This window comes from Oncorhynchus clarkii, chromosome 7 (genome assembly GCF_045791955.1).
Source record: "Oncorhynchus clarkii lewisi isolate Uvic-CL-2024 chromosome 7, UVic_Ocla_1.0, whole genome shotgun sequence".
Lineage (NCBI taxonomy): Eukaryota > Metazoa > Chordata > Actinopteri > Salmoniformes > Salmonidae > Oncorhynchus > Oncorhynchus clarkii.
The window spans coordinates 57,192,836-57,217,816 of NC_092153.1; the positions used below are offsets into that span (position 1 = coordinate 57,192,836).

General features: G+C 42.3%; 1 protein-coding gene across 1 annotated transcript in view; it reads left to right on the forward strand.

Moving 5' to 3' along the window:
• The first annotated feature begins 3,744 nt into the window (after positions 1–3,744).
• Positions 3,745–24,981, forward strand: part of LOC139413527 (activin receptor type-1B-like) — a 32,461-nt gene continuing 11,224 nt past the window's right edge. The window contains exon 1 of the mRNA XM_071161024.1: positions 3,745–3,929. Coding sequence (XP_071017125.1) covers positions 3,842–3,929 — 88 coding nt within the window. The 5' untranslated portion in view covers positions 3,745–3,841. The remainder of the gene's footprint in view (positions 3,930–24,981) is intronic.

The following is a 24,981-nucleotide window of genomic DNA, read 5'->3' on the forward strand; positions in this document are numbered from 1 at the left end:
GGGGTCCAAATGATCACAAGAACGGTGAGCAAAACTCCCAGAACCACACGGGGGGACCTAGTGAATGACCTGCAGAGAGCTGGGACCAAAGTAACAAAGCCTACCATCAGTAACACACTACGCCGCCAGGGACTCAAATCCTGCAGTGCCAGACGTGTCCCCCTGCTTAAGCCAGTACATGTCCAGGCCCGTCTGAAGTTTGCTAGAGAGCATTTGGATGATCCAGAAGAAGATTGGGAGAATGTCATACGGTCAGATGAAACCAAAATATAACTTTTTGGTAAAAACTCAACTCGTCGTGTTTGGAGGACAAAGAATGCTGAGTTGCATCCAAAGAACACCATACCTACTGTGAAGCATGGGGGTGGAAACATCATGCTTTGGGGCTGTTTTTCTGGGACCAGGACGACTGATCTGTGTAAAGGAAAGAATGAATGGGGCCATGTATCGTGAGATTTTGAGTGAAAACCTCCTTCCATCAGCAAGGGCATTGAAGATGAAACGTGGCTGGGTCTTTCAGCATGACAATGATCCCAAACACACCGCCCGGGCAACGAAGGAGTGGCTTCGTAAGAAGCATTTCAAGGTCCTGGAGTGGCTTAGCCAGTCTCCAGATCTCAACCCCATAGAAAATCTTTGGAGGGAGTTGAAAGTCTGTGTTGACCAGCAACAGCCCCAAAACATCACTGCTCTAGAGGAGATCTGCATGGAGGAATGGGCCAAAATACCAGCAACAGTGTGTGAAAACCTTGTGAAGACTTACAGAAAACGTTTGACCTCTGTCATTGCCAACAAAGGGTATATAACAAAGTATTGAGATAAACTTTTGTTATTGACCAAATACTTATTTTCCACCATAATTTGCAAATAAATTCATTAAAATCCTACAATGTGAATTTTCTGGATTTTTTTTCTTTTTCATTTTGTCTGTCATAGTTGAAGTGTACCTATGATGAAAATTACAGGCCTCTCTCATCTTTTTAAGTGGGAGAACTTACACAATTGGTGGCTGACTAAATACTTTTTTGCCCCACTGTATGTATGTATGTATGTATGTATGTATGTATGTATGTATGTATGTATGTATGTATGTATGTATGCATGTATGTGTATATATATATAAATGTATGTATGTATGTATGTATGTATGTATGTATATATATGTATATATGTGTGTGTTGGTGACTTTATTTTGTAAATAAACCATTGTGAAAGATGCATGTTTATGATGTAATTTGATTCTGTGCTGTTTACCGTGGTCCTAAAATGGAGGGCTGAGGCTATTTTAAGATTTAGGAGTCAGGACTGGCTTGTGTAAATCAAGTCTTCAACGCTCTTAGTTGATGCGGAAATTGACCCACTATGCTGTTTACTTTCTCAATCTAAGTCATATCGCTGAGTCTAATTTTAAAATAGTAATCCTCTGACATGAAGTCAAAGGTATAATGGTCCATGCCATCCTAGGTACATTTTTTTACATTTAAAAAAAAAACATTTGCATGATGTATGAGCCAGATACAAGCATGGAATAGTGCAAAGTTGGCACCTGCTATTTTCAGGTGTAAAAAGAATTTGACAGACTTCACTTGGGCTACACTTTACCTCAAATCTGCCACCAGAGGGCGACCTTGTTTCTCTTTTTTCATTCCTCACGGCTTTACTCAAGACTGTCGACGCAGTCTGACTGGAAATATTACAATCAAGGTAAAATGATCAAAGTACAATAAGTGAATGCAACTACAAGACGGCATCGATTTAAAAATGCTACTTTTAAGATCAGAGTGTAATACGCAAAACTAATGAGCTCTAGCTAAGCTAATCAAAATGGAAATGTATTTGACATTACTTATTGGTCACACTTACAAAAATTATACAACAAAAGAATACTAATGCTAAAAAAATACATTGGTTCTTTGGATTATACTTCACCTTAACCCACATTTTGACCCCCCAGAAATAATGCATTTGTGTCCCACACTCCTATCCATCAGATAATGTGTCTTACAGTATGTCAATATATGGTTGAAGGCAGTGTTTCCTCTCTACACTTCTCTCTGTGTAAGCTATGTGTAGGCCTGTCGGAGTATGGTTGTAAATATCTGTATGTGTGGGAGTCAGCGAACTTCAGAGAGATAATACCCCTTCAAAGCCTCCGCCTGTCTGGTCAGTCTGGCAACCTAGGGCGTGGTGGGGGTTGACTGGGGTCCAAGGGCAGAGTATTTTTTTTTAGATTTAGGGGGATTAGGCGTTGCCATAATGTACAGACCAATCCCCCTATAAAGGTAGAGGACACTAGATTATGGTCTGGAGCTAATTCAAAGGAGTTCAACCTTTATGCAAATACTTACCAATGGAATTAGGCTATAGTTCGTATAATATTCATGACTTTCATTTATGTAACCAAAGATATTACAAAGTTTATTTCGGGTAAATGTCTGCTCTTTTAGTTATTTGAATGCTGGACAAATGGAGAGTTACAGAGGAAAAAAGAGATTCTATTTATATATTTTTTTAAAAGAGAGAGAGAGATCATGAGTGCTTCACTGGATTCGGTATCTAGATGGTAATCATGAGTAATTAAATCAACTCGTGTTGTATGCACACATCTCGTATTATCGGTTCCAGGAGAAATGTTGGGAGTATACATGTACTGTAGCAAGACAGAGTTGCATTGCTTTGAACACTACACTCCCACTGGTACACACTATTTGAATCAATGTTGTTTTAACGTCATTTCAATTAAATTACGTTGAATCAACATGGAATAGATGTTGAATTAACATCTGTGCCCTGTGGGCTGTTCCTTATGACTGCATTAAATAATACTGGATACTTACTATGATGTGCAAAACTATTCTTGAATGTGTGTGTGTGTGTGTGAGAGAGAGAGAGAGAGAGAGAGAGAGAGAGAGAGAGAGAGAGAGAGAGAGAGAGAGAGAGAGAGAGAGAGAGACAATAAACTGGATCAAACTAGCTCCCTCTATATGTGACATACATGAGCAGGACCACACCCTCTTCTACTGTGGACAAATAAATCAATCCAAGGTGGAGCTGAGCGGAAAGACAGTATTAGGTAACTCTGATGCCTCTACAATGTAACACAATACAATGACAATGGAGGGATTACTGTACTGTGTCCAGCCTAAAGGCACATTTCGGTGTCTAGGAGGGAGGGACACGGCTCTCTCAAAAAGATGGAGTTGATTTATGTGTCCTCCTTTTTAGATATATGGTGTCAATTTTAATGCATACACACTGTTTATTTTTCAGAAGTTCAGTAGCATAGTCTGATAAAGTGGGGCAGTGGTATGGGTATTCTTATTGGGGCAGCTTTACTGGGGTGGTTTACTAGTGGTTAGAGCACTGGTCCAGTAACTGAAAGGTTGCCTGATTTAATCCCTGAGCTGACAAGGTAAAAATTCTACCCCTGAACAAGGCAGTTTTGTAAATAAGAATTTGTTCTTAGGTGACTTGCCAAGTTACATTTTAAAAATATTAGAGAGATCATGTTCTATGTGGGTGGTACATACGATGTTAAAGGCCTATTCAATATTTAAACCACCTGGGTATAAAATCACATTATCATATTACATTATTTGAATTTAAAGTTTATATTTTAAGCCTTGACCAGACGTTACATTGTGCTTTCTAATCTTATCTAGTTTATTTTATCGCCCTACTTCAAAATAACAGCTAGTTAGCCATTCCTCTCCTTTAAATTCTCCACACCCCTTTAAGGCGTCTGTCTGCTGGCTGGCTGGAGCTGTGTGTCCAATGATGTATATTTAAATCATTGGTTGTGTCTCGCACTGCTGTCAATACCACACCACCCAACATATTAATGCAATGCAATGGGAATATAACGATCATGGCTAAGAAACAAATATTGTTAACGCTTCTCGTCCTGGGCTTATTCAGAAGTTATGATGGTGAGTATAATGGGGTTTTTTTTACGCCTGTGTGTATTTATTTACTTGGTTTGTGCGACTGGGGCTGACATCGCTTGGCACAACAACATGGCGCACGTAACGTTATTTGGTATCAAGCAAGCCGAGTTCGCAAATTGGACCTGATTTTTATTTTTATTTATTTTTTACTGGTAGTTCATTGTTTAAATATAGCATAAATAAATTAAGAGAAGCAGCTACATACCCCTCTTCACTGCGTTGTTTAAAGATGCATCATAACTAGCTATCTACTTGAGAATATCACAACGCCAGCTAGGTCTCTGGCCAGCTAGTAGCTAATTGTCAGCTACGATCACGTTAGTAAGTTAACATCTCAGAGAGCACATTTTTTGGATTTGGTAAGAACAGTCAAGGTTAGCTATCTACCAAGGATCTTCCACCATTCCTTGACACCCAACACAATAATCAAATAGCAGCAGTTTGAGTCATCTGATCAAAGTTAAATGAAGGCATTTGCTGTATTCTCAAAAGCTAATATGGAAATATTGGTTTTATTTATAATAAAAGCCCACATAATATTACATATCATATTATCAGCTTCATGCTCAGATTCATACAGGTATGATATCCTTATTCCTAAATGTGAGTTTGTTTTTTCATCATTTTCAGTGAGAACATATTTGCTTATCTGCTTTTTAACAGTTTCTGATAGTGTGTAGACTATGCTCTGCACACACGATAACGAGTGGTTTTTAAAGTGAAGCTCTCAATAAGCTTTTGCTGAAACTACAACACAATGAGGGACTGAGGCTGACCTATTTAGCTTTCAAGAGCTGCTGTACATTGCAAAATGAGCCATTGTGTGGTGTTCTACCCATCAGCCTGAGTACACTATGGCTTACACTGTAGCTATCATTATTGGATACAATATTTAATTTATAAAGGAGGAAATTGGATGTTAAACAGAGAAGCTGAGGGACGTACCTTACAGTAGTCAGGGCAGTGTGTGTGTCAGAGATGGAGAGCGATGTTATGTGAATCTGACAGTCGAACCTTAGAGGTTGTCAGGGCCAGCAGCAGAACGTGAGAGAGTGGGTTCATGCACCTCGTTCAGTTGAAGTCTGGGTGCTTTTGTGTCAGAAATGAGGGCAGGGATGAAGTTAGGCAGAAAGAGGCGACCTCCATCTTGTAGGCTACCCAGGGGCAGGTCCACTGCTGCTACACCCCCACCCTCTGCATGAACATGCAGCCCCAGTGAACATGAACCTCATCTGATGGAGCAGATCAATGGAGGACTGATACAACTGTAATGCAGCAAGAAGCTGCCTTTTTCACTCACTCAACGAACTGTTCAACAATGAGCAAACAGAACACCCCCCCTCAGCCTCAGTTCCTCTTCTCCCTGGCCTTTAGTGCTTTTCAAGGTCTATAAACAGTCTGTCCCTCCTGATAAACCCCCTAATTGTGCACTCATGTTTGAATAACATGGATGATATGGTTTGGCTCTACTGTGGTTGGGTGCTTGTCTTCAGCGTTGTCTTATCAAACACAGATTGCATGTACAGTGCCTTGCGAAAGTATTCGGCCCCCTTGAACTTTGCAACCTTTTGCCACATTTCAGGCTTCAAACATAAAGATATAAAACTGTATTTTTTTGTGAAGAATCAACAACAAGTGGGACACAATCATGAAATGGAACAACATTTATTGGATATTTCAAACTTTTTTAACAAATCAAAAACTGAAAAATTGGGCGTGCAAAATTATTCAGCCCCTTTACTTTCAGTGCAGCAAACTCTCTCCAGAAGTTCAGTGAGGATCTCTGAATGATCCAATGTTGACCTAAATGACTAATGATGATAAATACAATCCACCTGTGTGTAATCAAGTCTCCGTATAAATGCACCTGCACTGTGATAGTCTCAGAGGTCCGTTAAAAGCGCAGAGAGCATCTTGAAGAACAAGGAACACACCAGGCAGGTCCGAGATACTGTTGTGAAGAAGTTTAAAGCCGGATTTGGATACAAAAAGATTTCCCAAGCTTTAAACATCCCAAGGAGCACTGTGCAAGCGATAATATTGAAATAAATGGAAGTAGTATCAGACCACTGCAAATCTACCAAGACCTGGCCGTCCCTCTAAACTTTCAGCTCATACAAGGAGAAGACTGATCAGAGATGCAGCCAAGAGGCCCATGGTCACTCTGGATGAACTGCAGAGATCTACAGCTGAGGTGGGAGACTCTGTCCATAGGACAACAATCAGTCGTATATTGCACAAATCTGGCCTTTATGGAAGAGTGGCAAGAAGAAAGCTATTTCTTAAAGATATCCATTAAAAGTGTTGTTTTAAAGTTTGCCACAAGCCACCTGGGAGACACACCAAACATGTGGAAGAAGGTGCTCTGGTCAGATGAAACCAAAATTGAACTTTTTGGCAACAATGCAAAACGTTATGTTTGGTGTAAAAGCAACACAGCTGAACACACCATCCCCACTGTCAAACATGGTGGTGGCAGCATCATGGTTTGGGCCTGCTTTTCTTCAGCAGGGACAGGGAAGATGGTTAAAATTGATGGGAAGATGGATGGAGCCAAATACAGGACCATTCTGGAAGAAAACCTGATGGAGTCTGCAAAAGACCTGAGACTGGGACGGAGATTTGTCTTCCAACAAGACAATGATCCAAAACATAAAGCAAAATCTACAATGGAATGGTTCAAAAATAAACATATCCAGGTGTTAGAATGGCCAAGTCAAAGTCCAGACCTGAATCCAATCGAGAATCTGTGGAAAGAACTGAAAACTGCTGCTCACAAATGCTCTCCATCCAACCTCGCTGAGCTCGAGCTGTTTTGCAAGGAGGAATGGGAAAACATTTCAGTCTCTCGATGTGCAAAACTGATAGAGACATACCCCAAGCGACTTACAGATGTAATCGCAGCAAAAGGTGGCGCTACAAAGTATTAACTTAAGGGGGCTGAATAATTTTGCACGCCCAATTTTTCAGTTTTTGATTTGTTAAAAAAGTTTGAAATATCCAATAAATGTCGTTCCACTTCTTGATTGTGTCCCACTTGTTGTTGATTCTTCATAAAAAAATACAGTTTTATATCTTTATGTTTGAAGCCTGAAATGTGGTAAAAGGTCGCAAAGTTCAAGGGGGCCGAATACTTTCGCAAGGCACTGTATACAGTCCTTTTACATTTAATCTGGGCACAGCAAGGGGCTCTGTTGTATCCATGTTTTGATATTTTTTTTAAAGCCCAAAAAGTTGGATAATGGTGATTTTCCAGCTTGTTATCTAATCTGCCAGACTGAATGGTGTTAAAAGCCTGAATAAAAAAATCACAGCTTTTCTTTGCAACTGACTCATTGTGAAAGTTTGAGCCTGTTTCAACCTTTTAAGTCCTGTTTCTGTAGGCCTATTTGATTGCTGTTCTCCAGTTTTGTGACTTTAGGCAACTTTGAAGGGGGTGGGGGCCACAAAAAATCTGAACTCATGAGGGGCCGCAGCTGCTCGCGGGTCTGCCGTACCCACATCCGCCTTCTATCTGTTGAGTTTAGGAAGATTTGCGTTGATGAAAAAGGTGTGTGTTGAATTTGAACTTAACTCATTATGACATTATACTGAAAAAACTAACTAAATAAATAGTTTGCATAACTGTGACATGAAAATCTGGTAATTAACATGATTATGACATAAAGTGACCTGAATGGCACAACACTACATTTGGTAGTTTTAATTATGACAGACAATTGAAATACCAAAACATCATAACCCAGTGACATCATAAACATCACATAACAATGTACAAGACAATGTTCAGTTTGCCACTTTTCTCCTTCTCTCTACCCTTCCTCTTTCCCCCTCCCCCACTCCCTTCACACAGCCCTGTCACCAAACAATACCTGTACTGTGCTTGACTTCAGTAACACACCAAACACCTGTTTTTAACATCACTATGGCCCAAGGGTTGTTCCACCTCAAAAAGCACAAAAAATAGGATTTTGAAACCCACCATCTTAGATTGTTCACAAATACTTTCTCTAGTTAGAAGCAGATATTAGTATTCCTGCAGCATTATTTTGTTGAAATATAATTTAATCTGAGAAATTAAGCTAATTGATTGCTCCCCTCATTGGCCATTTAAAAAAAAAATATGATTCATATAATATTCAATAAATACAGTACAAAACCTCTGATTTGGACCCCCCAAAAATATAAAAATGTATTAGTGACAGATTTTCATGCAAATATAAAAAAAAATCGGAAAGATATGTTTCTATCAACTTGATGACGTAGAGCACATAAATTCCCGCAATAATAAAAACAATTCAAGTTTAATTGGTTTCCATTGCATTTTCAACTCTACAGATGGTTTTGTCACAACCTGGTTAGTAAGTAAGACATGAGGATTCCAAATAAATAGTAAAAAGCCACTCGTGAACCCCCGCACATCCCATTTCAATCCCAAACCAACAACGAGTATACAGTATCAAATAAAGTTTTAAAAAATCAAATCAATCACAAGGTAACACAATAAATGTACATAGCTATAATGAGGCTATATACAGGGGGTATCGGTGCCTAGTCAATGTGCAGGGGTACAGGTTAATTGAGGTAAAATGACTATGCATAGATAATAAAGCGAGTAGCAGCAGTGTAAAAAAACAAAAGGGGGAGATTCAATGTAAATAATCCGGTTGCCATTTGATTAATTGTTCATCAGTCTTATGACTTGGGAGTAGAAGCTGTTAGAGCCTTTTGGTCCTAGACTTGGTGCTCTGGTACCGCTTGCCGTGCAGTCCATGACTTTGGTGACTGGAGTCGTTGATAATTCTTTTGAGTAATTCCTCTGACACCGCCTAGTATATGGTCCTGGATGTCAAGAAGCTTGGCCCCAGTGATGTACTGGCCGTACACACTATCCTCTTTTTGAGGATCTGAGGACCCATGCCAAATCTTTTCAGTCTCCTGGGGGGGAAAATGTGTTGTCGTGCCCTCTTCACAATTTTCTTGGTGTGTTTGGACCATGATATTTTGTTGATGTGGACACCAAGGAACCCGCTCCACTACAGCCCTGTCGATGTTAATGGGGGCCTGTTCGGCCTTCCTTTTCCTATAGTCCACAATCCGCTTCTTTGTCTTGTCACGTTGATAGAGGTTGTTGTCCTGGCACCACACTGCCAGGTCTCTGACTACCTCCCTATAGACTGTCTCATCGTTGTTGGTGATCAGGCCTACCACTGTTCTGTTGTCAGCAAACTTAATGATGGTGTTGGAATCGTGCTTGGCCACTAATCATGCACCCCTGAGGGGCCTCAGTGTTCAGGATCAGCGTGGCAGATGGGTTGTTGCCTATGCCTACCACCATGCCAAATCTTTCCAGTCTCCTGAGGGGGAAAAGGTTTTGTCGTGCCCTCTTCACGACAGTCTTGGTATGTTTGGACCATGGTAGTTTGGTGATGTGGACACCAAAGAACTTGAAACTCTCGACCCACTCCAATACAGCCATGCCAATGTTAATGGGGGCCTGTTCAGCCTACGTTTTCCTGTAGTCCACGATCGTCTCCTTTCTCTGACTCGCATTGAGGGAGAGGTTGTTGTCCTGGAACCACACTGCCAGTTCTCTGACCACCTCCCTATAGGCCGTTTCGTCAGTGATCAGGCCTACCACTGTTGTGTCGTCAGAACTTAATGAGGGTGTTGGAGTCGTGCTTGGCCACACAGTCGTGGGTGAACCGGGACTACAGGAGGGGACTAAGTATACACCCTTGAGGGACCTCAGTGTTAGGGATCAGCGTGGCAGACGTGTTGTTGCCTACTCTTACCACCTGGCGGCGGCCCATCAGGAAGTCCAGGATCCAGTTGCAGAGGGAGGTGTTTTGTCCCAGAGTCCTTAGCTTAGTGATGAGCTTCGTGGGCACTATGGTGTTGAACGCTGAGCTGTAGTCAATGAACAGCATTCTCACATAGGTGTTTCTTTTGTCCAGGTGAGAAAGGGCAGTGTGGAGTGCGATTGAGATTGCGTCATCTGTGGATCTGTTGGGGCGGTATGCGAATTGGAGTGGGTCTAGGGTGTCCGGGAGGATGCTGTTGATGTGAGCCATGACCAGCCTTTCAAAGCACTTCATGGCTACCGACGTGAGTGCCACGGGGCGTAATCATTTAGGCAGGTTACCTTCACTTCCTTGGGCACAGGGACTATTGTGGTCCGTTTGAAACATGTAGGTATACAGACTAGGTCAGGGAGAGGTTGAAAATGTCAAGTGAAGACACTTGCCAGTAGGTTTGCGCATGCTTTGAGTACACATCCTGGTAATCAGTCTGGCCCAGCGGCTTTGTGAATGTTGACCTGTTTAAAGCTTTTGTTCACATCGGCTACCGAGAGCATTATCACTCAGTCATCCAGAACAGCTGGTGCTCTCGTGCATGTTTCAGTGTTGCTTGCCTCGAAGCGAGCATAAAAGGCATTTAGCTTGTCTGGTAGGCTTGCGTCAATGGGCAGCTCGCGTCTGGATTTCCCTTTTGTAATCCGTAGTAGTTTTCAGGCCCTGCCACATCCGGCTCTGACGCTCGTCTGTGTAGTAGGATTCAGTCTTAATCCTGTATTGACGCTTTGCTTGTTTGATGGTTCGCCTGAGGGCATAGTGGGATTTCTTATAAGCATCTGGATAAGTGTTCCGCTCCTTGACAGCAGCAGCTCCAGCCTTTAGCTCGATGTGGATTTTGCCTGTAATCCATGGCTTCTGGTTGGGATATGTACGTACAGTCACTGTGGGGACGACGTCGTCGATGCATTTACTGATGAAGCCGATGACTGAGGTGGTGTACTCCTCAATGCCATTGGATGAAACCTGGAACATATTCCAGTCTGTGCTAGCAAAACAGTCCTCTAGTGTAGCATCTGACCACTTCTGTATTGAGTGAGTCACTGGTACTTCCTGCTTTTGTTTTTGCTTGTAAGCAGGAATCAGGAGGATATAATTATGGTCAGATTTGCCAAATGGAGAGCTCTGTGTGGAGTAAATCCACTGAGTGGATATTTTTTTCTCTCTGGTTGCACATGTGACATGCTGGTAAAACTGATTTAAGTTTGCCTGCATTAAAGTCCCTGGCCACTAGGAGCACTGCTTCTGGGTGAGCATTTTCTTGTTTGCTTATGGCCTTAAAGAGTTCGTTGAGAGCGGTCTTAGTGCCAGCTTAGTTCTGTGTTGGTAAATAGATGGCTATGAATAATAGAGATGAGAACTCTCTTGGTAGATGGTCTACAGCTTATCATAAGGTACTCTACCTCAGGTGAGCAATACCTTGATACTTCTTTAATATTAGACATCGCGCACCAGCTGTTATTGACAAATAGACACACACCCCCACCCCTCTTCTTACCAGAGGTAGCGTCTCGGTTCCGCCGGAGCATGGAAAATCCCGCCAGTTCTATATTGTCCTTATCATCGTTCAGCCACGTCTCAGTGAAAAAGAATATGTTTTTGATGTCCTGTTGATAGGATAAGCTTAATCGTAGGTCATCAATTTTGCACGTTGGCAAGAAGAACTAATGGCAATGGGAGTTTACTCGATCGCCTACAGATTCTCAGAAGGCTGCCCGATCTGCGGCCCCTTTTCCTGCGTCTTTTCTTCACACAAAATGTGTGGATCTGGAACTGTTAGAGTGAAAGCAGGATATCCTTCTCTTCGGACTCGTTAAAAAGATGAGAGGCCTGTAATGTTCATCATAGGTACACTTCAACTATGACAACAGACAAAATTATTTTAAAAAATCCAGAAAATCACATTGTAGGATTTTAATGAATTTATTTGCAAACTATGGTGGAAAATAAGTATTTGGTCAATAACAAAAGTTTATCTCAATACTTTGTTATATACCCTTTGTTGGCAATGACAGAGGTCAAACGTTTTCTGTATGTCTTCACAAGGTTTTCACACACTGTTGCTGGTATTTTGGCCCATTCCTCCATGCAGATCTCCTCTAGAGCAGTGATGTTTTGGGGCTGTTGCTGGTCAACACGGACTTTCAACTCCCTCCAAAGATTGTCTATGGGGTTGAGATCTGGAAACTGGCTAGGCCACTCCAGGACCTTGAAATGCTTTTTACGAAGCCACTCCTTCGTTGCCCGGGCGGAGTGTTTGGGATCATTGTCATGCTGAAAGACCCAGCCACGTTTAATCTTCAATGCCCTTGCTGATGGAAGGAGGTTTTCACTCAAAATCTCACGATACATGGCCCCATTCATTCTTTCCTTTACACGGATCAGTCGTCCTGGTCCCTTACAGAAAAACAGCCCCAAAGCATGATGCTTCACAGTAGGTATGGTGTTCTTTGGATGCAACTCAGCATTCTTTGTCCTCCAAACACGACAAATTTAGTTTTTACCAAAAAGTTATATTTTGGTTTCATCTGACCACATGACATTCTCCCAATCTTCTTCTGGATCATCCAAATGCTCTCTAGCAAACTTCAGACGGGCCTGGACATGTACTGGCTTAAGCAGGGGGACACGTCTGGCACTGCAGGATTTGAGTCCCTGGCGGCATAGTGTGTTACTGATGGTAGGCTTTGTTACTTTGGTCCCAGCTCTCTGCAGGTCATTCACTAGGTCACCCAGTGTGGTTCTGGGATTTTTGCTCACTGTTCTTGGGATAATTTTGACCCCACCGGGTGAGATCTTGCGTGGAGCCCCAGATCGAGGGAGATTATCAGTGGTCTTGTATGTCTTCCATTTCCTAATAATTGCTCCCACAATTGATTTCTTCAAACCAAGCTGCTTATCTATTGCAGATTCAGTCTTCCCAGCCTGGTGCAGGTCTACAATTTTGTTTCTGGTGTCCTTTGACAGCTCTTTGGTCTTGGCCATAGTGAAGTTTGGAGTGTGACTGTTTGAGGTTGTGGACAGGTGTCTTTTATACTGATAACAAGTTCAAACGTGCCATTAATACAGGTAACGAGGGGAGGACAGCCTCTTAAAGAAGAAGTTACAGGTCTGTGAGAGACAAATCTTGCTTGTAGGTGACCAAATACTTATTTTCCACCATAATTTGCAAATAAATGCATAATATAATAATGTGATTTTCTGGATTTTTTTTCTCATTTTGTCTGTCATAGTTGAAGTGTACCTATGATGAAAATTACAGGCCTCTCATCTTTTTAAGTGGGAGAACTTGCACAATTGGTGGCTGACAACTTTTTTTGCCCCACTGTATCTATACCACACTGAATAAAAGACCCCAAATGACTTTGCTTAACCACTCAAGCCCAGGGGAAACTCTAAACCACAGCTGTACCTTGTATCAAGGTTGGGGGGTGAGAAGGTTCCTTCACTTCAGGGCTCTTTTGAAAATATGAAAAATCCCTGGCCTTTACAACTCGGCATGTACATCCTTGTTGATAAAGAGCATCAGAGTAAACAAGCTTAAAGACAAACAGGGAATTGTTTGTGAAACGGTATGATTGAGATGTTTAAAGAAGAGGTTACAGGGAGAGTGACCAGCTCTCGTTCCTTGGGTTTGTGATACGTGGAAAGGGAGAAGTATTTTAGACTGCGGGTGAGATGGGATGAGCTGGACTGTAGTAAGATTAAGCGCAGTTCATGGGATCTACAAAACAGGCATGTAATTACATTGAGGGGCTAATGCTGAAAGCATTTTACAAATGCATATCTTTTACCAAATGAGTCATTTAGTAAATTAAAGAGGTCTGTTTTACCCTATTATCTAATTTCTATCAACTGCATTATCTACTCTTCTGTAGTTGCTCATTGATTTTCAATGTTTTTTTTCTCCGTCTCAAATTGACACGCTGCATCCTGTCTCCAAGGACTCCTGTGTCAAGGCTCTGAGTATCTGAGGCCAGTCTCCCATGGGCACTATAACCAGGGGGAAAAATCAAATCAAGTACTCACAAGTTTGGGCTGCCTGCCTATTATGTATCTGGTTTTACTGTCTGTTTAAAATAAATGGGAACTCTTTTGAACAGACCTCGCTCTGGCCTTCATTGATCAAAGTATGTTGACATGGAAACATATTTTGTTCCAGCATAACCTACATGTTCTTCTCACCGATCAAATTATCATGTTTTCTGATGCTGGTGTTTCTCAGGCTTGCAGTTTTCCCTCTTGCTTCCCAATCATTCTTCAACCAAACACTGACCGAACATGGCAAATGGCCATTCCATCACATGAATGTTAACATGCCTCCCCACGGACTAAGTATCATGCGAGGAACACACTGCCTGCTTATCTGAGATCACTGAACCTATGTTTAGAAAGCCAACTAGAATCAAAGACTGAGAGCACAGATACAATAACAGGAGCATGTGCACAAGCGTGCGTGCACACACACACTTCCTTTGTATCGATTTGAGTGGGATAGTCGGAGGGGGAGGATAGGGTGAGTAGAGTGTGTTTTCTGCGTGGTGGCGTCTGGGTGTCTTCATCAGGTGCTGCGCCTGGCCTGGTGCGCTTTCCTCCCTCCTCGTCTAGAGTATCAGCACTTAACTACACTACCTACAGCAAGTCATAATACCCTTTCATTTCTCACTACTTTAGCTATTCATGTTCTTGAAGCCTTATATTTTCAGGGTTCTGGTTACACTTTCAATTAGGCTTCTATCAACATTAAGCTTATTCAGCTTTTTGGGGTCTCAACTTATTGTTGCAAGTTTAGAATAGTAGAATACACAAGGTGCAATTTTTTAAAATGGGGTCGTGCATCAGCAGTTTTTCTCAATTAGCCCATGTCAAAAATGTTGAGAGTTAGTTTGGGAGTTAGCTGGCTGCTAAACTATCTAAACTTGTTATCATTGTCGAATTCCTGGCCAGGGGGGGAAAACATTTCTCTCCACCCCATGGCAAAATGTGTAGAATTACACAAAATTAACTCTAAAACATGGGGGGGAGGCACAAATGTTTTTCTCACTGAGGATGTGGGTCCGCAGACCCGGGAGCAACTTGCGGCTCCTCTATGCACAAGGACTACCTTTTTAACTATTTTGTTGTGTGACAAAACTGCACATAGAGTGGCCTTTTATTGTCTCCAGCACAAGGTGCACCTGTGTAATGGTCATGCTGTTTAATCAGCTTCTTGATATGCCACACCTGTCAGGTGGATGCTCACTAACAGGTATGTAAACAAAATTTGAGAGAGATAATAAGATATTTTATTTCAGTTCATAAGCCATGGAACCAACACTTGCATTTTTATATTTTTGTTCAGTGTAGTGGCCAGGGGTTTTTACTTCTACATTATTGTGTTTTTTGATTTATTTCTAATATATTTTAAGGCTTTTGTTTCCGGTAGATATATTTTTTTACTTTTCCATCTGTTTGAACAGAAATTAAAGCCTTTGCTTATGCCCCCAAAAATAAATACAGTGCCTTCGGAAAGTATTCAGACCCCTTGACTTTTTCCACATTTTGTTACGTTACTTACGGCCTTATTCTGAAATTGATTAAAAACAACAATTTCCTCAATCTACACACAATACCCCTTAATACCCCGTGCTTCTACACCTGCATTGCTTGCTGTTTGGGGTTTTAGGCTGGGTTTCTGTACAGCACTTTGAGATATCAGCTGATGTACGAAGGGCTATATAAATAAATTTGATTTGATTTGATTTAATGACAAAGCGAAAACAGGTTTTTAGATTTTTTTGAAAATGTATTAAAAATAAAAATAGATTCCTTATTTACATAAGTATTTAGACCCTATGAGAAATTGAGCTCAGGTGCATCCTCTTTCCATTGATCATCCTTGATGTTTCTAAAACTTGATTGGAGTCCACCTGTGGTAAATTCAATTGATTGGACATGATTTCAAAAAGCACACACCTGTCTATATAAGGTCCCTTAGTTGACAGTGCATGTCAGAGCAAAAACCAAGCAATGAGGTCGAAGGAATTGTCCATAGAGCTCCGAGACAGGATTGTGTTGTGGCACAGATCTGGGGAAGGGTACCAAAATATTTCTGCAGCATTGAAGGTCCCCAAGAACATAGTGGTCTCCATCATTCTTAAATGGAAGGAGTTTGGAACACCAAAATTCTTCCTAGAGCTGGCGGCCCAGCCAAACTGAGCAATAGGGGGGAAAAGGATATTGGTCAGGGACTTGACCAAGAACCCCATGGTCACTCTGACGTGAGTTCCTCTGTGGAGATGGGAGAACCTTCCAGAAGGACAACCATCTCTACAGTGCTCCACCAATCAGGCCTTTATGGTATAGTGGCCAGACAGAAGCCACTCCTCAGTAAAAGGCACATGACCACCCGCTTGGAGCTTGCCAAAAGGCAGAAACAAGATTCTCTGGTCTGATAAAACCAAGATTGAACTCTTTGGTCTGAATGCCAAGCATCACGTCTGGAGGAAACCTGGCACCATCGTTACGGTGAAGCATGGGGGTGGCGCCATCATGTCGTGGGGATGTTTTTCAGTGGCAGGGACTGAACGGAGAAAAGCACAGGGAGGTCCTTGATGGAAACCTGCTCCGAGCACTCAGGACCTCAGACTGTGGTGAAGGTTCACCTTCCAATAGGACAGCGAAGCACACAGCCAAGACAACGCAGGAGTAGCTTCGGGACAAGTCCCGGACTTGAGCCTGATCTAACATCTCTGGAGAGACTTAAAAACAGCTGTGCAGCAACACTCCCCATCCAACCTGACAGAGAAGAATGGGAGAAACTCTCCAAATACAGGTGTGCCAAGCTTGTAGCGTCATACCCAAAAAAGACTCTCAGGCTGTAATCACCACCAAGGGTGCTTCAACAAACTATTGAGTAAAGGGTCTGAATTAGAGGTCGACCGCTTATGATTTTTCAACACCGATACCGATTATTGGAGGACAAAAAAAAGCGGATACCGATTAATCGGCCGATTTTTAAAGTGTGTGTGTGTGTGTGTGTTTTTGTAATAATGACAATTGCAACGATACTGAATGAACACTTATTTTAACTTAATATAATACATATGGGCTTTTGGATGGGTGTTCTTAAGGTGATTCCACAGTGGTGGTATTTTTTGATTTAGCCGTTGCTGAACCCATGCTTACATCTTTATCACAAATAAGACACCTTGCTTTCCCTGGTGCCAATTCCATGTAATAGTCCCACACTGGTGCTCTGCTTTTCTATGCCATCTGTAAAAAAACACACACACAGCTCTGAAGTGACAATGATACTGAAGAGTCTGCTTAGGAGACAAATACTCTCAACTGTTTGAATAAAAAGAGTTGAAGTTACCTGTGATGAATGTTGAAAACAAAAACTATAATTTCTATATGCAGGAAATCCTATTTTAATAATGGACATGGTAAAAATGACTACCAAAGTGTGAGTCATAATTCCCATGACACCTTCTAGCAAAATCTGAAAAGCGGTTTCGTCATTCATTTATTCCATAGGATATTTTTAGATTCACTTAAAATAAGGTCTGTTTCGTGTAGGCTTTCACCACCTTGCCAATTTTATAACTGTGTAGATATCAATAGGACAAGGTAACTGATCAATATTGGCTAAATATAAGCGAAGATCATTTTTTTTGTAGAGTGGATTTATGAAAATATTTTGACAAACGTTACCTTATCCTAGTGACATTTACACGGGCCTCATTTGAAGTAGATATTCTCTATGGAAGACATGAACGGTAAAATAACGAAGGAACCCCTTTCAAGTTCAGTCACAAGTTATTACAGGAATTATAACGTGTCGACTATTTCTCTCTAAACCATATACCTTTGACTATTACGAGCCTGCTGCTGCCTACCACCCCTCAGTCAGACTGCTCTATCAAATATCAAATCATAGACTTAACTATAATAAACACACAGAAATACGAGCCTTAGGTCAAATTATATATTCTTGTTACATTGCACAACCTTCAATGTTATGTCATAATTATGTAAAATTCTGGCAAATTAGAACGCAATGAGCCAGGCTGCCCAAACTGTTGCATATACCCTGACACTGTGTGCAATGAACGCAAAAGAAGTGACACAATTTCACCTGGTTAATATTGCCTGCTAACCTGGATTTCTTTTAACTAAATATGCAGGTTTAAAAATATATACTTGTAGGGCCTCTCGGGTGGCGCAGTGGTTAAGGGCGCTGTACTGCAGCGCCAGCTGTGCCATCAGAGTCCCTGGGTTCGCGCCCAGGCTCTGTCGTAACCGGCCGCGACCGGGAGGTCCGTGGGGCGACGCACAATTGGCCTAGCGTCGTCCGAGTTAGGGAGGGATTGGTCGGATCTCCTTGTCTGATCTGTGTTGTGTTGTGTTGCGCTGTGTTAAGAAGCAGTGCGGCTGGTTGGGTTGGGTTGTGTATCGGAGGACGCATGACATTCAGCCTTCGTCTCTCCCGAGCCCGTACGGGAGTTGTAGCAATGAGACTCCTGTGGCGGGCCGGGCGCAGTGCGCGCTAGCCAAGGTTGCCAGGTGCACGGTGTAGCCTCCGACACATTGGTGCGGCTGGCTTCCGGGTTGGATGTGCGCTGTGTTAAGAAGCAGTGCGGCTGGTTGGGTTGTGTATCGGAGGACGCATGACATTCAGCCTTCGTCTCTCCCGAGCCCGTACGGGAGTTGTAGCAATGAGACTCCTGTGGCGGGCCGGGCGCAGTGCGCGCTAGCCAAGGTTGCCAGGTGCACGGTGTAGCCTCCGACACATTGGTGCGGCTGGCTTCCGGGTTGGATGTGCGCTGTGTTAAGAAGCAGTGCGGCTGGTTGGGTTGTGTATCGGAGGACGCATGACATTCAGCCTTCGTCTCTCCCGAGCCCGTACGGGAGTTGTAGCAATGAGACAAGATAGTAGCTACTACAACAATTGGATACCACGAAATTGGGGTAAAATAAAATAAACTATATATATATGTTGTGTATTGATTTTAAGAAAGGCATTGATGTTTATGGTTAAGTACACACATTGGAGCCTCGGGGCCCCAATACATTTCAATTATTCAAAATGTCGAGGCACATTGGAGTCTAGACTGAGTTTAATGACAGCAGTCAACCCCGTCCTCTGTACAAACCACTACTACAACCCCATCCCCTTCTTCCCAAAAACCCACCAAAGCCTACCCCCCAAAAAACAGTAATTGATGCTGGGGATTAAAAAAAACTTGAATGCTACTGTGCCACCCCTCAAACCCCCTCCCCCTCCCCCTTCTCTGCCCTTAATCCCCCCTACCATCTCCTCTAGGTTGGGGCTAATCCCAAACCTCCACAACCGACAGCAATCTCCCCGAAATGTAGGAGCTCCCCCTTTTAAGTACTGCCCCACCCCCACTACTACATCCTGGGTTCACTCCCCTACCCCCAATGATCTCAGTCTGGGTTGGTCAAATTCCATGTAATTGCCAGACAAAGGACCAGTATGATGTCACAAGATGAAGGATTATGAAATTGTATGGGCAAAGTCCATTTTTGACTAAAGTAACACTGTCAGTAGAGCACCACTATTTAAAAGCAAGCTGTCAGCACCTTTTGTCTTTTGAACTTCACTTCCCCCATGTGTTTACCATTTTTATAGAGCCTGTAGGTTCAGAGTATCATATGACCAAGGTGTCTTTGAGCTTTCTGTTGATGTCTGCAAGTACAAGAATTTGTAAAATTGCTTGTCATTCAAAATAGAGTCCGACCATAACTAATGGAATTACAGTTCATGAAAATGTATGCTTAATCCAGTATAAACTCATTTATATAATTTATTACTCGAGACTAATTCTACAGCACAACGGCAGATTCATGTCTTAAATGTAAAATTAACAATGACCCTGTAATCCTTGCCTTCTGGGAATGTTATAAAGTCATGGGCGGAGTTAGAAAGTTGTCTGGTGCTTTATCTAAAAGTTTCCTTATTGTCTCAATGTTGAACATGCGTGGGCAACGGAGAGAAAGAAAATAGTGCAGTTTGAGACCATGTGGCTGAGAATGATGCTGAGACTGGAGATGTGAGCAGGTGGGTCTGGGCAGGGGTGATGTTGTGGATGTATGTTTGTATGCATCTGTTGTTTTGTATGTATTTTTTTTATTGTACAAAATATAATCTTATCAAATAAAATGGAGCCCAACCGATTTATTATCTGCTGATATTATCCTTTTAGGATATACTTAATCAGTGTTTAGGTTAATCCACTGAAAAGGACCGATATAAAATGTGGTGAAAACGCACAAAAAGCTGTTCTTTATAGAATTAGACTTTTTTTTTTTAAATTGTATTGTTCAATTTCATTATTATGTCTTGAGGGAGCTGGCACTCTTTACATGGCTATACGCCTATCTTGCCGTGGCGCGCTACAGCAAGAATGGACACCCAATGTAACTACACCAGTCGGAGAGGAGAGTGACCTACCGTGAACTATGGTGAGTGCTAAGTAAATATAAGCTTGCCAGCTCAATAAAGTGCCAAAAATGTGTACTGACCATATACTGTTGCGTGAAGTGTCATAGTAGGGTGTAAAGCAATTGCCGTGCTAAGAAACCTCAACCTGCAAAATCTTATTTGTTTATATGTGCTCATTGCGAAAAATGTTTTCAGACACTGAAAAAACACAGAAGGTTACAAAGTAGCGCTTCATTGCTACATTTTGATGTATGGGTTGTCATTTCTCAGGCCAGAGACTGGTCCAAATTCATGTTTTGGCATCCCCATTTCCATGACGAGTGCTAGCCAGCTAGCTAGTTGTGTGGAGGTACTTGATGCCGTTCACTCAGGCAATGCTTGAAGGCGAGAGGCAGCGTTGTGCCAGCAGCAAATTTTGTGATTTAGATTTTTTTTCCTTTCAAGTGACAACTACCAGAAATCAGTGGCTGCAACCCTGCAATTGATGAAAACATAGCTAAGTACATGTATGTTGATGTCCAGCTGGCTAGCATGAGGCAGCTCATTCTTCAGGGCCTAGGTAAATGTTTTGCTGGAATCTCCTAACCTTTTTAGGGCACAAATGCAAATCTTGCCTAATCAATTAGATTGCTAGATATAATATAATACTTCTATCTGTATTTAGTATTTTGCCTACTGTATTTAATTATCCACTTCCATAAATCATGTTTCATTAATACTGTGTACACGTATTATACACTGAATGACTAAGCAAATCGCAATGCCCTCATTTTGTAAAAACTACAAGTTAATAATAATGCAAAATAGTTGTACTTTTTTACCCCTTTTTCTCCCCAATTTCATGATTTCCGATTGGTAGTTACGGTCTTGTCCCATTGCTGCAGCTCCCGTACGGTCTCTGGAGATGCGAAGGTCTAGAGCCATGCATCCTTCGAAACACGACACCGCCAAGAACACAAGCAATTTGTGGGCTCACCTGAAACTGAGACACAACGATGCCTACGAAGAGGCACAGGGACAAATGCACAGAGAATAACTTCTTCCCCAGCAACACTGCAGCTCACCCTGCTACAAATATTTGACAAAACACAGAAAATAGGGGGGCCTTCAGATCCTAGGGCAAAAAAACATGACAAAAAGGTGAAGGAGATGATAGCCATAGACGTCCAATCATTCAACGTGGTTGAAGGTGTTTGATTTCGGGGGCTGCTGACTGAAGCAGAACCCAGATGCACTCTAAAGTCAAATATTTTATCACACAGAAAAGCTGATTCAAGTACATAGCAAGGTAGTGGAGAAAATTAAAACAAGTTATGTCCATTTGAAAATGATGGCGACAGTATGGCATTCACAACAGATTGCTGGTTGGAGTCCACAGAAGCTCTGAGTTTAACTGTTCACTTCAAGGACTGAAACAGAGTCCAGGTAGTCCTTAATGTCAAAGCCATGACCAGATCCCACACAGGAGAATACATCGGCAACCTCTTCCTTTAGATGTTACAAGTGTGGGCTATTGACGGTGAGCCTGTGCTACTGGTGCTACACGACAGTGGTGCAAACATGGTAAAGGGATGCGGCTAGTGGAGATGCCAGACCTCAGTTGAAGTGCACACACACTGCAACTTGTTGCGCATGATGGCCTGGAGTCAGAGGGTTGTAGGTTGTCACCTACTTCGGACACGCCACCCCAGCCAAGCAGAGACTCGAAGGCATTCAGGAGGAGAATGGTCTACCAGACCACACAATTCTGCAGGTGTGATCTACTGGAAGGAACTCCCCTTTGCACATGCTCCAACGCATGCAGGAGCAAAAGAACCATAGCAGCCTACTCTTAGGACTACAGTCATTTCATTCTGCAGCGATACGCCATCCCATCTTGTTTGCGCTTAGTGAGACTAATTTGTTTTTCAACAGGACACTGACCCAACACACCTCCAGGCTGTGTAAGGGCTATTTGACCAAGAAGGCGAGTGACGGAGTGCTGCATCAGATGACCTGGCCTCCACAATCACCTGACCTCAACCCTATTGAGATGGTTTGGGATGAGTTGGACTGCAGAGTGAAGGAAAAGCAGCCAACAAGTGCTCAGCATATGTGGAAAGTCCTTCAAGACTATTGGCAAGCATTCCAGGTGAAGCTGGTTGACAGAATGCTAAGAGTTTCCAAAGCTGTCATCATATCCAAGATGGTGTTGCAGTGGGGATATCTTTTTGATTGTCTCCTCCCGTCCCTTGTATATATAGTTTTTCTTCACCTAAACTGGGACGTGCTTAACACCCAGGCCGTCCTACAATCTAAGCTAGATGCCCTCAATCTAACACAATCATTAAGGAACCTACCAGGTACAACCCTAAATCTGTAACCATGGGCACCCTCTTAGATATCATCCTGACCAACCTGCCCTATAAATACACCTCTGCTGTCTTCAATCAGGATCTCAGTGATCACTGCCTCATTGCCTGCGTGCGTCCTGGGTCCGCAGTCAAACGATCACTGGTTTCTCTTCAATAGCGCTTTCCTCCATCTTAAATAAGCATGCCCCATTCAAAAAATTTACAACTAAGAACAGATATAGCCCTTGTTTCACCCCAGACTTGACTGCCCTTGACCAGCACAAAAACATTCTCCTTCACCCAAATCAAGACAGCTGATGTTCTGAAAAAACGGCAAAATCTGGATCCCTACAAATCAGCTGGGCTAGACAATGTGGACCCACTCTTCCTAAAATTATCTGCCGCAATTGTTGCAACCTGTATTACTAGCCTATTCAACCGCTTTTCCCAAAGATTGGAAAGCTGCCGTGGTCATCCTCCTCTTCAAAGGGGCTAGACACTCTAGACCCGAACTGTTATAAACCTATATCCATCCTGCCCTGCCTTTCTAAAATCTTTGAAAGCCAAGTTAATAAACAGATACCCGACCATTTCGAATCCCACCGTACCTTCTGCACTATGCAATTTGGTTTCCGAGCAGGTCATGGGTACACCTCAACCACGCTCAAGGTCCTAAACGATATCATAACCGCCATTGATAAAAGAGCAGCCGTCTTCATCGACATGGCCAAGGCTTTCGACTCTGTCAATCACCACATTCTTATTGGCAGACTCATTAGCCTTGGCTTCTCAAATGACTGCCTCGCCTGGTTCACTAACTACTTCTCTGATAGAGTTCAGTGTGTCAAATCGTATGGCCTGTTGTCCGGACCTCTGGCAGTCTCTATGGGAGTGCCACAGGCTTCTATTCTCGGGCCGACTCTCTTCTCTGTATATATCAATGATGTCGCTCATGTTGCAGGTGATTCTCAGATCCACCTCTACACAGACGACACCATTCTGTATACTTCTGGCCCTTCTTTGGACACTGTGCTAACAAACCTCCAAACAAGCTTCAACGCCATACAACACTCCTTCCGTGGCCTCCAACTGCTTTTAAATGCTAGTAAAACTAAGTGCATGCTTTTCAACCGATCGCTTCACGCACCCTCCCGCCCAACTGGCGGCATCACTACTCTGGATGGTTCTGACCTAGAATATGTGGACAACTACAAATTCCTAGGTTTCTGGTTAGACTGTAAACTCTCCTTTGACTCACGTTAAGCAATCCAAAATTAAATCCAGAATTGGCTTCCTATTTCGCAACAAAGCCTCCTTCACTCATGATGCCAAACATACCCTCGTAAAACTGACTATCCTACCGATCCTTGACTTCGGCGACGTCATTTACAAAATAGCATCCAGTTTGCTGAGTAAAGTATCACAGTGCCATCCATTTTATCGGGTATATATATTTTGATTTGGTTACGCTTTGGTTACAACATGGTTCCATGTGTTGTTTCATAGTTTTGATGTCTTCACTATTATTCTACAATATAGTAAAATATTAAGAAAAACGCTTGAATGAGTGTCAACTTGACTGGTACTGTACACATACATACATACATACATACATACATACAGTACCAGTCAAGATGACACATCTCTTGACTTTTTCCACATTTTGTTGTAACACCCGGAATTTAAATTGGATTGAGATTTTGTGACTGATCTACACACTATCCCATAATGTCAAAGGGGAATTTTGTTTTTTGATTTTTTTACAAAACTGAAATGGCTTGAGCCAAGTATTCAACCCCTTTTGTAATGGCAAGCCTAAATAAGTATGGGAGTAAAAATGTAAGTCTGTGGCCAATAATGGTTGTTCAACAACAAAGACCAGGGAGGTTGCCCAATGCCTCACAAAGGGCACCTATTGATAGAGGGGTAAAAAAATAAGCTGGCACTGAATATCCCTTTGAGCATGGTGAAATTATTCCAAAACATGCATCCTGTTTGCAATTAGGCACTAAAGTAATACTGCAAAAAAAAAATGTGGCAAAGGAATTAACTTTTTGTCCTGAATACAAAGCATTATGTTTGGGGAATACACAACACGTCACTAAGTACCACTCTTCATACAGTACTTTCAAGCGTGGTGGCTGCATCATGTTATGGGTATGCTCGTCATCGACAAGGACTGGGGAGTTATTTAGGATTAAAAGAAATGTAGGCTGATAGAGCTAAGCACAGGCAAAGTCCTAGAGGAAAACCTGGTTCTGTCTGCTTTCCAACAGGAGACAAATGCACCTTTCAGCAGAACAAAAGCCTAAATCACAAGGCCAAATATACACTGGAGTTGCTTACCAAGACTACATTGAATGTTCCTAAGGGTCCTAGTTACAGATTTCACTAAA